Source organism: Lonchura striata, chromosome Z, assembly GCF_050655825.1.
Source record: "Lonchura striata isolate lonStrDom1 chromosome Z, ASM5065582v1, whole genome shotgun sequence".
In the NCBI taxonomy this organism is placed as follows: Eukaryota; Metazoa; Chordata; class Aves; order Passeriformes; family Estrildidae; genus Lonchura; species Lonchura striata.
In genome coordinates this window covers 10,540,838-10,555,847 of record NC_140740.1, presented here as the reverse complement: position 1 = coordinate 10,555,847, position 15,010 = coordinate 10,540,838, and the positions used below count along the sequence as shown (strand labels likewise).

The 15,010-nt window shown below is 39.1% G+C and overlaps 1 protein-coding gene across 25 annotated transcripts in view; it reads left to right on the top strand.

Annotated features, from left to right (window-relative positions):
- PPIP5K2 (diphosphoinositol pentakisphosphate kinase 2) overlaps positions 1-15,010 on the top strand; it is a 47,467-nt gene that overhangs the window by 255 nt on the left and 32,202 nt on the right. For 14 of the 25 annotated variants that reach the window (XR_014951376.1, XR_014951377.1, XM_085566869.1 and 11 more), the window contains exons 1-6: positions 11-61; positions 9,832-10,234; positions 11,720-11,915; positions 12,254-12,344; positions 13,251-13,336; positions 14,628-14,782. Coding sequence is in view for 22 of the 25 variants with exons in the window: in XM_085566869.1 (XP_085422995.1) it covers positions 10,091-10,234; positions 11,720-11,915; positions 12,254-12,344; positions 13,251-13,336; positions 14,628-14,782 (672 nt within the window). In the remaining 3 variants the exon portion in view is untranslated. Of the gene's footprint in view, positions 1-10; positions 62-235; positions 408-1,096; positions 1,256-6,639; positions 6,786-9,831; positions 10,235-11,719; positions 11,916-12,253; positions 12,345-13,250; positions 13,337-14,627; positions 14,783-15,010 lie in introns of those variants that run through there. The other 11 variants (XM_085566872.1, XM_085566865.1, XM_085566858.1 and 8 more) reach the window with 6 other exon arrangements.

Below are 15,010 nucleotides of genomic sequence, written 5' to 3'. Positions count from 1 at the left end.
AGGAGGGGGCGGGGCAGCGGCGGCGCCGCCTCCCGGGGGGCTGCGGGGCCGCCGCGGGCAGGTGAGGTGGCCGCTCCCTCCTGCCTTCCCTGCCTTCCCTGCCTCCCTGCCTTCCCTGCCTTCCCTGCTTCCCTGCCTTCCCCTCGCGGCCCGGGCGGCGCGGGGGCTGCGGGGGAGCGGTGCCGCAGTGGGCGGCGGAGCCCGCGGGCCGCCCGGCGGGGCTCGGGCACGCCCCGGCGGGCAGCGCTTTGTCCCGGCCGCTCCGCCCCGGGCCCGCGGGCGCTTGGGTGCCGGGGAGCGCGGGTGCGCCGAAACGCCGATGGGGAGGGAAGTGGCGGAGCGCTTCTTCGGAGCGCTGCGCTTGGAGCACTCGGTTAGCATCCCAAAACCTGGTGATAAATTCAGTAGTAAGTTGAGCAGGGGAGATGGCTAGCTGTAAGCAAAATGGGGCGCGGAGGGGGAAGCAGCAGCAGAAGCGCCGCAGCTTTGAAGTGATTACATGTCAGGAGCAGAGATGAGAGAGACGTAAAGACTGCATGATCCGTGTTACATTTATCTTTGTTTTTATGGTGTTTTCCAGTTATAGAGTATTGGTTAGCTTTGAAAATGCTGGACGTTTGGCGGTTCTATTGTTTCCTTGTAGTCAGTCACAAGCAGGAAGATTGGGAGATATCTGTATCGCAACCACAACGAAATAATTAGTTTTCTTTCTCATACAAACTACTTCTGATATTGGTGTACCCTTTACATCTGTTTGTAACAGTGCTTCTGCATTGTTGTATAGGTCTTTTTAAGCGCTGTTTCCCTCTATCTGATTAGCCTGAATCTTTCCAATTTTTTTGCATCCCTTCTGGATCATATTTCTCTAAGTAACAAGCCAAGTCTGTTGTTTTTTTCCGTGGAGTATCAAAATTCTTATTGAATCCATCTTTGTCTTGGTGAGCAAGGTTTGAGTCAATCAGCAACAAAACTATTCTTGCTATGTAAAACAGTTTTTGTAGTATAGAGTAATGTAATGTGCCTCTTATGGTTCAATGTGTGAGAAATTCGAATTTTTATACTTACTGCCTTATCTTGGTTGTCTTATTCTTTCTATAGAAGAAAATTTCACCCTTCTGGCAGTTGTGATTAGAACAGATCAAGCCTCCAGTGGCTGAGCCAAATGAACTTGGATACAGATTTTTTTTTGCAAAACCTCTCACCTCTACCAAGTTGAAGTTCTTTGTGAGAATCTGGAGAAGCTGTTTTGACATCTGTGAGTGGGACCTTTAAAATTTTGGAAGTCAGCCTTCCTGAATCACTGAAACTTGGCTCAAATATAAATGACTTTATGTGATGTGTTTGACAGAATTTGATTTAGAAAAGAACTTGGGGGTTATGAATGTGAAAATTATCTACTCTGTGGCTGTGCAGGAGAACTTAAAACACATGCCAGATACCAGTTTGTGTGTTTTGCCAGTTTCAAATAGCACTGCCTTTCTGTGCAGATGATAAGACAATGATATTTGCTAGATGGGTTTTTCTAGACTTCTAAGGCTGACTTAACACTTCTGTTAAGGAATAGTCATCGTTTATTTTGCAGTTTCAACCAGAGAGCTGAAATATGCCTGTGATACTGCAACGTTTAAAGATAAACTCAGAGTTTTATATGTGCTAAAAAGTTACTCTTCTGCTAGTGAACTGTTAGGGAAAAATAAGTTCTGCAAGCAAAGAACTTGGTCGGCAAAAGACCCATTGAAAAGTTATTTCACTTTAGCGTTTGGTAATTCAGAATAGCTGAAAATACTTTGCCTAACTAACTATATATAATTACTGGGAGAAAAGGCAGACATGGGGAAATCAGCCAAGTAGTTACTGTTTGAAAACTGGAAAAGTTGTGCTTTAAGACAAGACTAGAAATCTTATTTTTGAACAACCTAGAAGATATGTATTTCCTTTCTGCAAAGCTTCCTCTTAGCAGACTCCTGGCTTACATGGCTTTTCTCAGTTTTTTGTTACTAAGATACTGTAATACAGAGGATCAGACTGAATATTACTTTTGGTGCAAACATCCATTACTCTTGGAAAAGAATAAGGATCCCCAGAAAAAGACTTAGGCAACTGAAGCTTGTTAGCTAGCCTAGTTTTGAGTTATACAGAGTTTTGAGAAATGTGAGGTACTGTTGTGCAGAGTTGTTTCCAGTAGGAAATGCCAGTAAGGTGAGTATTTCTAAATTTCTGATGCTTGAGAAGGGGTGCTTGGAGGTGTCTCATTGGTAAGATTTGGCAGACTAAGGACTTGTCTTCTGCTTGGAATACTGATCAGCAAGCACTCTCCTGTAAAAAGCAATCCAGAGGCCACCCTAAGAAAAAAAAAAAAAAGCTAAAACACAATAGCACAACAAACAAAACACAAAAACCCACTTAGTAGTGGCTAGGGAAAGTGAAAGGATTATGATAGCCTAGTGGTTAGAACAACTGAATGGAACGGGACAAATACTATCTCTGTTCTCTCTTGTATCAGAGGTTTTTGTGTCAGCAAACTCCCTGTTTTCTGTTAATCAGAAGTGTGTCCTAGCCACCAAGCTGAAAAGTGTGTGGGTAAAGACATCTGCATGTGTGTGTTACTGCTGAAGATGGAGTATGAGTAACAGTCCATAGTTTTTTTCCCCCAGAAAACACATTTGTTGGCCAACAGGTGCTTTCTAAGCAGAAGCATGGAGCAGATCCTCCTGGGGCACTTGGAAAATAAGAAGGCAATAGATGACAGGCAATGTGTCTTCACTAAGGCAAATTTGACAATTTAGTGGCTTTCTATGAACATCTTCCAGTGAGTAAAAGGAGAGTGATTACAAGAAAGCTGGAGAGGGAGTATTTACAAAGGTCTGTAGTGATAGGACATGGGATAATGACTTTGAGGATGAGGAATGAGAGATTTAGATTAAATATGCAGAAGTTCTTTGCTGAAGGGGTGGTGAGGTACTGGCACAGGTTATTCAGAGAAGTGGATGCCCCATCCCTGGATATCTTCAAGGCCAGGCTGGATCAAGCTTGGAGCAGTTTAGTCTAGTGGAATGTTCCCTGTCCATGGCAGGGATTTGGAAACAAGTGATCTGTGGGGATTTTTTGTACCAAAACCCTTCTATGATGCTTTACTATACAATGACACATTTTTTTACATTATTTTTCTGATATATTAATTTATTTATCCATAAAGAACCACTTGAGGACTTAATATGATCCCCTAAGTAAAAGAAGGCTCCATGCTGGAACAGCATTCCTGTCCATGTGCTGCAGCTCCTTCAGTGGTGCACCAGCACAGACTCTCTGTGGGCTATATCTCCCTTCAGGGTCCATGCACTGTCTCCATTGTAGGGTTCCATATGACCTGCAGTGGATTTCTGCTCCACTGTGGACCTCCGTGGGCCTACAGTGGCACAGCCTGCTTTACAGTGGGCTGTTGGGGAATATCTAAGAGCCTGGAGCACTTCCTACATGTCCTTTCTGAATGACTCTGCGATCTGCAGAGTTGTTTCTGTCAGTTATTCTCACCCCTCTCAGCTGCTGTGCAGTGTTCTTTACCCTTTCCTCTATACCTTATAGCAGAGGTGTCAGCGGCATGGCTAAGGGGCTCAGCTTTCAGCAGCAGGTCCATCTTGGAGCTGACTGGGTCTGTCTGAGAAAGGGACAGCTCCTGATGTCTTTGACAGAAACCATCCCTACAGCTCACTCACCACCAGAACCTTACCAGGGAATCCCAATGCAGGCACTTACCTGGCAAGGAAGACTCATTTTATTCTTAATAAGGTTTCTTCAGGTTTCAGTGCAGTGAAACTGGGAGGTGGATAGTCTCTCTTGGAATAAGAACTGCTGTAATTTTTCTGGTGGAGTAATGCATAAACTGCTATATAGTAATGCTTCTGGAACATTGTAAAAAATATCTGCAGTGTTCCCACAGACAGAAAGAATTTAACATGTTTACAGCTGTCATTTGCATAGATCTATCTTTTTATCTTGTCATTTGCACAGATCTTTTCAAGTGGCAGTCTGAGAGCTGTGCTTGGCTTGTAGGCAATATCAATTTCTGGCTAAAAGCAACAAATAACGGTTACTTTTCATTCTTTTGTTGAGATTCTTATGATTAGGGAATCTGTTAGCTTTGGGAATTATTAGGTTTTTTTAGGGAATATTTTTCTAGGGAATGTGTTTTCTGTTACCTTTTTTTAGCCTATTGCTTGGCTGTAATTTTGCACATCAGTGGAGTTTCTTGCCTAATGTTACTGAGCAGAGCTGAGTTACTGAATGTGATGATAAACTTCATAAGACTACTGAAGTTAGTATTTGCTGAAGAGAGACAGAGATTTCTCAACTTCATGTACTATCCTTGGACCTTATAAATTTCAATATTTATTTGAAATCCTTATATCCCCTTGAATTTTCATGATTATTGTTTGATTTGTTTCTTTGTGGGTTTTTCTTTGTTGGGGTTTGGTTGGTTGGTTTGTTTAGGTTGTTTGGGTTTGAGGTTTTGTTATTGTGTAAAAATTATCAGGCAGTAACTATAACATTCTTTTAACATTCTTTGTGTTTAAGAGATACTGGGATAGAGCTGCTCAATAAATCTTTTTTAGATTTAGTCCATATCAGTAATGTGCTGACAGCTACTGTTCAGCACTGCATAGAGATGTATGTGGACAACAGAACAACGTCTGTATGTAAATGTTAATTTTTTTATTGATTACATGACACAGGAGAAATTTTGTGTTTGAATTCTATCCAGTTTAAAACTGGAGTGAATATGTGTCTCATGCTGTTTAAGGTACAAAAATAAACAAGTCACATATGGTTTACTGACAGCATTGTCTTCAGCAGCTTCTGTGTTTGGCATCCTTTCCCTCTTTTTCTGCTTTTTGACTGTCCTGTCTCTTCTCTCTTCCTGGTTTTTTGTCAGACCTGAAAAAATGCTGTTGTTGAGTATGGGTTCTTGTTAGTAGTTCTAAAGTCTCACATTTAAGTTTGAAATATTATCAACTTTTTTGACTCATCTGTAGAAAGGTGTCACACATGCACGAGAGCTGTTGGGATTGCAGCACTTGGTGTTCCCAGCTATTAGACTCCACTGAGCTTGTCTTCTTCCTGTCTGTCCTCCCATTCCACCCTGTTTCCTCCTCATGCTTTCTTTCTTGCGTCACCTGCAATCCAACAAACTGTCTGTCTTTGGTAATTTCTTACCGCATAAATTGTATTGCAGAATTGGAGTTTTGAAATGGGTAAAATGCCTCAGCAGGAGTCAGGCAAACATTTTCACTGAATGTACTATTAATGAAAATATTAGCTGTAGTGGTTCTAGCAGGAAGATATTGAAAACCTTTTGTCAGTTTGAGACTATCTGAGAAATTGCTATTAACATTATTTGTATTTTAATAATGTAATTTAAATTGCCAGAAGCTGATAAGGGATGCAGTTGGAATATACCTACAGCATGAAAAAAGTGAAACTTTAAAAGTGTCTGGGGTGACTTTATGATGCTTGTATCCCCATTTGTCTGTTTAGCCATTAATAAATAGAACTAAATTTTGCACCTTTAAGACTTGTTCCAAGAGCAAAGGAGGGAGAGAAGAGGCCCAGAGTTTGTTTTCAGAAGCGGCACTCACTCCTCCACATTCCTGCTCCTGGACTGTGTTGTCTGCGGATGGACAGACAGCGGGACAGAGCTCTCCTTTGCTTTTAGTTAGTTTTAGCTGGCTGAGGCAAAGGAGTTCCCTGGACTGTGTTTTTTTCCTTTTCTTTGACCCGTTTAAATCTGTCTGAACTGAACCCACCGGGCCAGGCCTGGGCCACGGCATTTTCCAGCGCTGGAGGGACTGAGAAGAGACTGAGTGAGCTGAGCTACAGCCCAGAGGGAACTTTCTGAGCTCGTCATCTCTTCAGAGTGGAGAGAGGTTTTATTGTTTAATGTTGGGGATTTTTTTTTTTTTTTTTTTTTTTTTGTGCTGGTGAATGCTTTGCCTGTTAAATATACAGTTTTTTTCCACTTTTTTCCTGAACCACTTGCAGGAGAGGCCACTTGCATTTGGTTTCTAGAGGAATCCCTTTGGAGATTTCCTCCCAAATTTGCCCTAAACCGGGACAAAAAGGAGCAGTATGTAGGTAGAGCACAGGGCAGTGGTCTGTTTTGTACATATGTGCAGAATTGTAGCAGCGCGTAGCTACAGTGATGATCATGATCCAGAGAAGCCACAGTGGCACAGGGAAAATAGACAAGTCTTTCTGAGTAGCACAAGACTTCATTTTAATTTCCTCTCCAACCCTGTGCTGGGGGGAGTGGGGGGGCAGACCCTGAGAGCCTGAGCAAAGCCTAGAGAGCTGAGAGTGCTCAGACCCAGGGCGGTGAGGTTTTTATCAGGTGTCCCACGGGAGGAGTCTTAAAATCAGATTACAGCCTCATCAGAACAAAGAGGCTCCACACAGAATCATGTTACATATAAACACTACTTATGATTCTTTGTTATTTGTTTGTAAATTCCACAATGTAAGCTACTTTGATATAATGGCATTTTTAGAAGTTGTTTTCATGAGTGGTTAGTAAATTAAAAATATGTTGGAACTATTTAATGCATGATGGAGGGTTTAATCCAGAGTTTTTATTCTGGCCCGCAGGCCTCTGAATGTAGCAGCAGCTCCAAGCAGAACTGCCCTGCAGGCCTCTGAATCCAGTCACTGCTCCAGCAGAACTCCCGGACGCCTGGTTCCCTCTCTTACCTGGGGGAGAGGAGGGGGGAAGGGATAGGGAGCCCGGCAGACAGGTATGGGAGAGGAGGTCTCAGGCGACAAAGGACACCTGGATGGCCCAATGCCCCCTGGGGATGGAGGGCATCTTTTGAACCTGCCCAATCACTGATGGCCTTCTGGAATGCCAGGAGTGACAGTGCTGGCAGGGGTCAGGGTGGGGAAAGGAGTGATTGACACACCTGGGAGGACACCTTCAGGGGAGAAACCAGGGATCCAGGGAAACCATGAAGGCACACCACAACAGGTGGACAATGTTCATCTTGGAGAAAATAATTATTAATTCCAAGCAAAATATGTGGCTGTTAAGTCTGTTTTCTGTGCATGAAGCCCTACTGCAATGTACTTTCCACTCATATCACCAACAGTCTCCAGATTCTTGAGTGAGGAAGGTAGCAGAACAATGAGTTTTCAGACAAGATCGTTGGGGAAGTAAGTTTCAGGTAGTATCTGTGTAGACAAATAGATTGCTCTTTCCCTTCAATCTATGTGTGTCCGTTTTACTTTGAGAAGTAATCCTTTTGGACTAGAGATACTTGGTTAGTGTCAGATATCCTCATGAAATAACCAGTCATCAATTGTACACAAACTTTATAACGTCTGCTGCTCTCACAAAGTGTACTACAGGAATAGGTAGGGAAAGAACGCCTAAAAATCTTAAGACCTTCAACTTATTCTTTCAAGTCATTGTTCTTCCCTCTTTTTCCTAAGTTTTAGAAAGGTGTTAATAAATTGGTTACCAGTATACAGATTTTGGGTAGTAGGGTGGAAGGTGATACAACAACAACTTCATTTTTTGGCTTCATCAGTGTTTTTTGGGGCTGTCTCTTTTGGTTTAATACCTTTATAAAATTGTGTGTTAGTTGCCATTACATATTAGCAATAACCTCTGCCTTTCTGAAGCTTGCTAGAAATAGGATTTGGAAAGCTCTCTTTCTATACCATGTCATAAACAGGATTCATTTACCTGAACACCCAATCTCTAACTCTTGTAACAGTCAGATGAATTAGGTTCTTGAAATTCATCTTGTGCTTATTGCTTGAAAGGCAAACAGCTACAGTTCCACATTCTAAAGGAAAGTAGTTTTTTGTTAGCAGAATTGAAGGACAGCAGACACATAGCAAATGCATTTAAGAAATAAATCTTTTTAGTCCACTTCTATGGGCCCAGGTTCTTTATGCTCAGAGCTCAGTTTCAATCTCTGGGTCTGAAGTTTCTCTATTTGTCTTGGGGTGATTTTATGACGATACTTTATTCCCTGATTATCTGCTTTATGACCAGAAATGTCTGTAGTATCTTTAAGATGTAACCAGGAGTCAGGGCCAGAGCCTGGGAGCATGGGGCATGGGCTCTGTTCAATCTCTCTTTTTCCAGCGTGTTCTGGACATTGTGGACCAGGAACATTGCATTGTTCTTTTGTTGGATTAGAGTTTTTGCTAGCTTGAAACAAGAGGGCCCTTCCCCTTTCCCTTCCCCTTCCCCTTCCCCAAAGGAGCTGAACCAAAATGATAAAGGACATTAAAAGCTACCAACTTCAGCTACTGCAAGGAGGAGACCCATGCCAGAAATTCAGCAACTTTCCCATCTGCTCTGCTCTGGGCTGTTATGTGATCTCCTCGTCCCCTTTCCAGAGACAAAAGGGATCAACTGCCTTTTTATCCCAGGGCACTCAACTGCCTTTTTATCCCAGGCACACAATCAGCTTCTGTATTTTTTTCCCCTGGGCATTTTTCTGACCTTTTTTTGTTCTGTTGGTGGATGTCTGGGTGTGTGGAGAGTAGGTTTCTGGGAATTAATTTATTCAGTCATTTTCTGTGCCTTAGAGCACCCCAATGCCTTGTTTGTTTGATTGGGTTTTTTTTTTGTTGTTGTTAATAAGCAGGTCTTTTGATGTTTTTTCACTTTCACCTGCTGGTACCAATATCTCTCATTGAAGAAAAGAGAGATATTGAAGGCATTTTTCTCTTTAGAGGAAATACTCATTCCAGGGCATTTTCTCCTGAAACTTGTCTCCAAAACAGAGACAGTGTTGTTCACCCACACCTAGCCTCTGAATTAGGGCAGTTTCTTTTTGGGCAACTTTAGCTTTGCTTGCCAGGCCCCTTCATGGTTGACCACTAGTGGGAGTTTACTATTGCTTCACTTAGTTCATAGAACAGCCAAAGTAATTTTCACTGATATTTAAAAACAAATTCAGTTCTGCTGAGACATCACTGTTGAATGGCACTTGCGTAATGCCATAGGACTGAACAGCCTAACCCATTGGATCAGATGAACTTCTAAACTGCTTATAAAGTAACTGCTTGCTAATTTTCTAAGTGGTAGTGATGCATTATAAATAATGTTATAAAGCCATATACATCTCACAGCATCAGTTACCTTGTTAAAAAAACAGATGCCTAATCAATGGGTCTGTTTCTATATACAAGTTATTTTGCCAATATTTTATTTTCATGTGGCAGGTTAAAAGGGTTTAATATGTGTTCACTTCACTGCTACATTAGTGGTTAGAAGTCCTTTTGTCAGAAGGCAGTGCTAGTGTCCATCTCTGTAATTTTTAATTTTTCACAGTGAAAATAAGGCAACACTTTGTTGCAAGCTGTCACGTACATTCTGTTTGGATAGAAAAGATTCACTTGTGTTATAACACTAGGGGTTTTTTTAAATAGTCCTGATGGTGGGTTTATGTTTTTCATTAGCACAGGCAGTATTAAACAGACAGTAGTCTGTTTGCCATTGTCATTTGATCACAAAATTTCTGTGGAAAAAACAGCCAGTGCCTTGAATACTGAGTTAATACTATAAATATTGGAGAATATTTTTGTTGCAAATTTCATGTAAAATATAAATTCTCAATTTAAGCCTTGCATCAGTAGTTCGATAGTAATTTTGAAACTGTTCCCCATGTTCTAAACATACATCTAAAAGTGTAAACTGTGTGTGGTGCACGCTGTTTTATTTCTGATGCTTTGCTCAGAGGTACATAATTGTCCAAACATTTTTTATAAGTAAAAAGAGTTTATTTTATCTCCCCTTATCAAGTGTGTCTTTGTTTCTTGTAGGTTAAAAAGTTATACCATCTCAGGGAAGCAGCAGCACACTGTGGTTTTCTTGGAGCAGCAACTCTGGTCAGTAATGAGCAGATGAGAACGAGTTAAACAGTGCCTGGTAAACAACGCAATCACAGTGGCAACAGTGTACAAGCAAAGACATCAAAGAGCAGGGGACTTTGGTGTTCCCATGTCAGTAGGAAACATGCCCAGGATCTCAGCTGCCAGAGTGCCTGCAATTTTTACATAGATTTATATAGGTCTTGTAACCATGTCTGTTAATGCGACAGAGAATGATCCTCCCAGATTCTTTGTGGGTGGAGAAGATGGAGAAGGATTATTGGATTCAGCCAGATCTACAGATTATGAACACTTCTATGACCATGGGGAAGAAGAGGAGGAAGAGTATGACTCTGTAAGTACTCTAGGGACACTTGTTTATTATTCTTTGTTCTCAAGCATTATTTTTGATTTCCAATTTTTTTCAAAATGTTTTATAAAAATATTTTTTCAAAATATTTTTCAGTTTTTAATTATTTTTCAATAATGGCATTAGTTCACATAAGTCTAGTACTGAAATGGTGTTCTAAATTGAGATATTGGTCATATTCAGATAATGATTTGTCAGTAATATTTGGAAAAGAAGAGTACCGGAAAATTAAGTATGCCTTTAACTGTGAAGTAGATGTGCTTTATTTTAGAGAGTTCCAGGGCAACTGAGCTTGATGTGCATGATTTGGAGACTTGATTTGGATTCTGGGAATGAACGTGATGATGGCATAAGCCTCTGTTTCATTTATTTGGATAGTTGGAAGCAAAAAAATTATTGGGAATTATTCTTTTGTGTGCTGTCAACTGCTTCAGAGTTAACTTTTGATTTTTTTTTCCCCTTCATTGTCTTGGTATATTGAAAGTCCATTCTAAGTTAGTCTTAATTATACCTTTATTATATCTATAAAGTGTTCTGAATTATATTTTGAGCACTCTGCTCACCAATTTTTAGCTTGCTTAAGACAAACTCTTAATGGTATTATGCATGAGTCATCATGTGATTTTTTAAACTCTTTGTTCTTTTTGCAACATTGCATTTTATGGAATAGATGTAATTTTCACTAATTATGAATTATTCTAAAATGTTTAAATGCAAGACAGCATTGCTAAAGCACTTCCCATGATTAAAAGTAACTTGGAAATGCAGAGTAGCAGTGCAAAATTGGCAGCTCAGGTAGCTCAATTCAGTGAGCCTATTTTGGCAAAGGAAAGTAGCTGGCTAGGTTTTCAAAAAGTAGTAAGTTCAATTAAAAGGATTGCTCTGTGGGTTTTTTGTTTCCTTTATAGAGCAAAGTAGGTTGACCTTTGCCTTTAGAAATACCACGGACAGAAAAAAAATATTAAAAGTTTAATGTGAAAGTAAATATAGAGTATGCAAAAAAAGTGGAACTGTTTATGCACTAAATAGTTCAGAAATCTAGAAAAGTAGTTTATTGTTTTCTAATTTTTCTTTTCATAATTCACCTGTAATATTAGGTGATGAGAGGCCTTTTGACTGTTAATTAGATATAAAAAAATGACATAATTTAAAAATCAATTACTAGTTACTTTCAGAGTAAGCCATAAGTATGATTTTGTTATTCAACACTCCTGACTTAGCCTTTGACCATGTCTGTTTGTGGTAACAATACTCAAAAATAGTAATATAGAGCTTTTAAACAGTCTCACTCTTGAGGCATTTTTTGTGAGGATGCAGTGGGATATGCTGTTACAATGCATTTTTTTTATCTGCTAGCAATTTACCTGAATTTTAAGAGAAAATACATGCTCTAATAACGTGCTGCTAAAACTCTGTTGTGTTTTGAGAACACATAAAAATTACTTTTCCTTTCCCCTACCTCCTTTCCAGCCACCAGAAAGACAAATTGCAGTTGGGATTTGTTCAATGGCTAAGAAATCAAAGTCCAAACCAATGAAAGAAATTCTTGAACGCCTCTCCATGTTTAAGTATATAACTGTGGTGATATTTGAAGAGGATGTTATTTTGAACGAGCCAGTAGAAAATTGGCCTTTATGTGACTGTCTCATTTCTTTTCACTCTAAAGGTAAATCTTGTAATAATACCATAAATACTTGCGACTTCTAAATTACTTAAGCTCTTTGAAAGTCCTTTGAGCTTTTTTGTCTAACAGTTTTACTGGATTTTCCTAGGAAGTGATTATTTTGTCTTCTTTAATATAATACAACTGACTTGTAAAGTGCAAGTTTTTTAAATTATACTGTTTACATTGCTTGAGAAAGTCTTGCCTGACACAATATAAGAATAGCTGTCTCACTGGTAAATACATTTGAAGCCAGTGGAAATAGTGATGTAATTCAAAGGATCCAAACTATTTACTGGTAATGTGTCTTGTAATTTTGTTTTTCTTAATAAACATTTTAGGGTTTCCACTGGACAAAGCAGTAGCTTATGCAAAACTCAGGAATCCATTCATAATCAATGACTTGAATATGCAGTATCACATACAAGACAGGTAAATGACACTAATCACTTTTTAAAGCAAGCCAGTTTTGTCAGAGGATATATAAATGTGTTGTTATTGCATAGCAGCAGTTCCAGTGTATTGTCCCTGCCCATGGTGGAGGGTTTGGAATTAGAAGATTTTTAACATCTCTTCTAATTCAAACCATCCTGTGATTCCATGATTGTACAGTAGTTTAAATAAAATTACAGTGAATGTTACACTTTATTAATGTATGCATAGTTTTCTGGAATGTGTCTTCAGGTGTGTTTTTTTCTTTGGCTGTTTTTACATTGATGTATCTGAAGATTTTCTAAAGCTTAGCAAATAAAAAAGTTTAAACTCTTAAAATACATGTAGGATAAGTATGTATAGCAGCTGTACAAGCTCAGATAATTGTAGAATTCATGTGATTTACAGTATTTTTTTTATGTGAAGATGATACTTAACAGATGTTATTGGTACTCAAAAGTCATGTGGTTATTGGAAGCAAATTATCTTTGGGAACTGAGGTCATGCATAGCAAACATTAATAAAACAACAGTAAGCAAAATATGCTAACACTGAACAGTGAGAAGACTTGCTATTTTGGATGCCTTCAGTTAGTGTTCTGTATAAAGTTGAACAGTTGAAAATCTCCTTTAACAAGACAATTGTTTTGTGCAAATGTTGCACTGCCAGATAGGAAAGGACTGGCATTGCAAAGTGCATTTTTATTGACGTTGAAGAGATCACTGCAAAGGTACAGTGACCTTTAAAGCATTATATTAGTAAATAGAGTATTATATATGTAACCTTACCCTGTGTGATTTGAAAAAAAAAAAATTATTTATTTTTCTCCTCCTTTACTCCTAAGATTGTAAAATGCAAATATTTGCGGGATTTGCTGGCTCATTTCTTCATGTTCTTTTCTTTTAGAAGAGAAGTCTATGGTATTCTTAAAGCTGAAGGAATTTTACTTCCTCGCTATGCAGTTCTGAACCGTGATCCAAACAATCCCCAAGGTAAAAAGAACAGAGAAAAAATATCAACCATTAGCATTTCAGTGGAGAGCAGTATGGACATAGTGGAAAGCTAAATTTCACTGCCTAGACAATTCATTTTTGCAGTTTGATTTCTATGCCAGCATTTAAAGATTTGTTGTGGATTGACCTCTACTGGCTGTGAGGTGCAGTAAGTGAAAAGAAAAGAGGTTGAGGTTGTGTAAGCAGTGTTCAGCATTAACAAAAACATCAGGACTTTTTTGTCACAAGTTCAAAACATAGCACCATACCAGCTGCTGTCAAGAATATTAGCTCCATCCCAGCCAAAGGCAGTACAAGTATGCAACTGAGAAGTATGATTCTGACACCATACATCTTACATCATAGAATAACTAGAATATAAGGGCCTCCTTACTCAAACTGAGCTTCTAATATGTCTCTAAACAGAGCAGCATTCAGGATATTATATTAATCACAATTATTAGTAATTTTCCTTAGGAAAGTAATATTGACAGAATCAAGACAGGCTATTTAATTCTTCCCCTTCTGAGTATAAGCAGCCATACTTGAAATCTATTCTAGGTGTATCTGCAGATGCTGTACTATGGATATAAATTAGAATTAATTTTTTGTGTATCTGCAAAAAAAAAGAATTTTTCTACTAAAATGAAGACTTCAAGCAACAGTAAAAGATTGCAATGACAGGTCAAGGGAATTTTGCATTAAAATGTCTGTGTGATCTAGGGAAAAATGAGACTTTTATGCTTCAAAAATTAAATTAAAGCTGCTGCTTGCAATTAACCAGTACTGAATACCAGATTCCTGATTGCTGATACTAGAGGACCTAATTTTATGTGCAGGGTGCATCTATCACACAGTATGAGACAGTTTTAACTCTATGGAAGGTGGCTGTAGCATCTAACACCACACTGTGTGTACTGTTCACCTGCCAGCTCCCTGATATTTCAGAGAAAGACACTGAAAAAATAAGACAAATAGCACTTCCCTCTCTTCAAAACACTTCAAATATACCATCTGATGCACCTTATGCACCTGCAGGAGACAATTTCCTATCTGACACTGAGGGAATCAACAGTAATTCCAGAACATAGTATTTAAATAACATAATACAGACATGGTTCAGGAAAAATATACTGCATGTGATCATCAGTCATTGCACAGTCAGTAAAAATCAGAAAAACAAAGAAGTAATAGAATAGTATTATTTCAACCTGCAAATTAATGTAGATCTCTTAATAATTGTATGCCATTATTATGCTGTTACAACTCTATTCTTTGCACTGTTTTTCAGAATGCAACTTGATTGAAGGAGAAGATCATGTAGAAGTGAATGGAGAAATTTTCCAGAAGCCCTTTGTAGAAAAGCCAGTTAGTGCTGAGGACCACAATGTTTACATTTATTATCCAACATCTGCTGGGGGTGGAAGCCAGAGGCTCTTTCGAAAGGTGAGAGCTATTGAAAAGCTTTAGGTGTCTAACAGGATTGCAGAGTAATTCTGTCATGTCCTTCTTGCTTAGGAATAGAGAAATCAGAGACATTTCAGGAGAACATATAGATTGAATGAAGGCCTTTGTTTTTTTCAGTAGATGATTAGCTACTGCAGATTCTTAGCACATACCATGAATGTACTTTTAGAATCTTACAAAAATCTTTTGGCAATGGTGAAAAGTTTG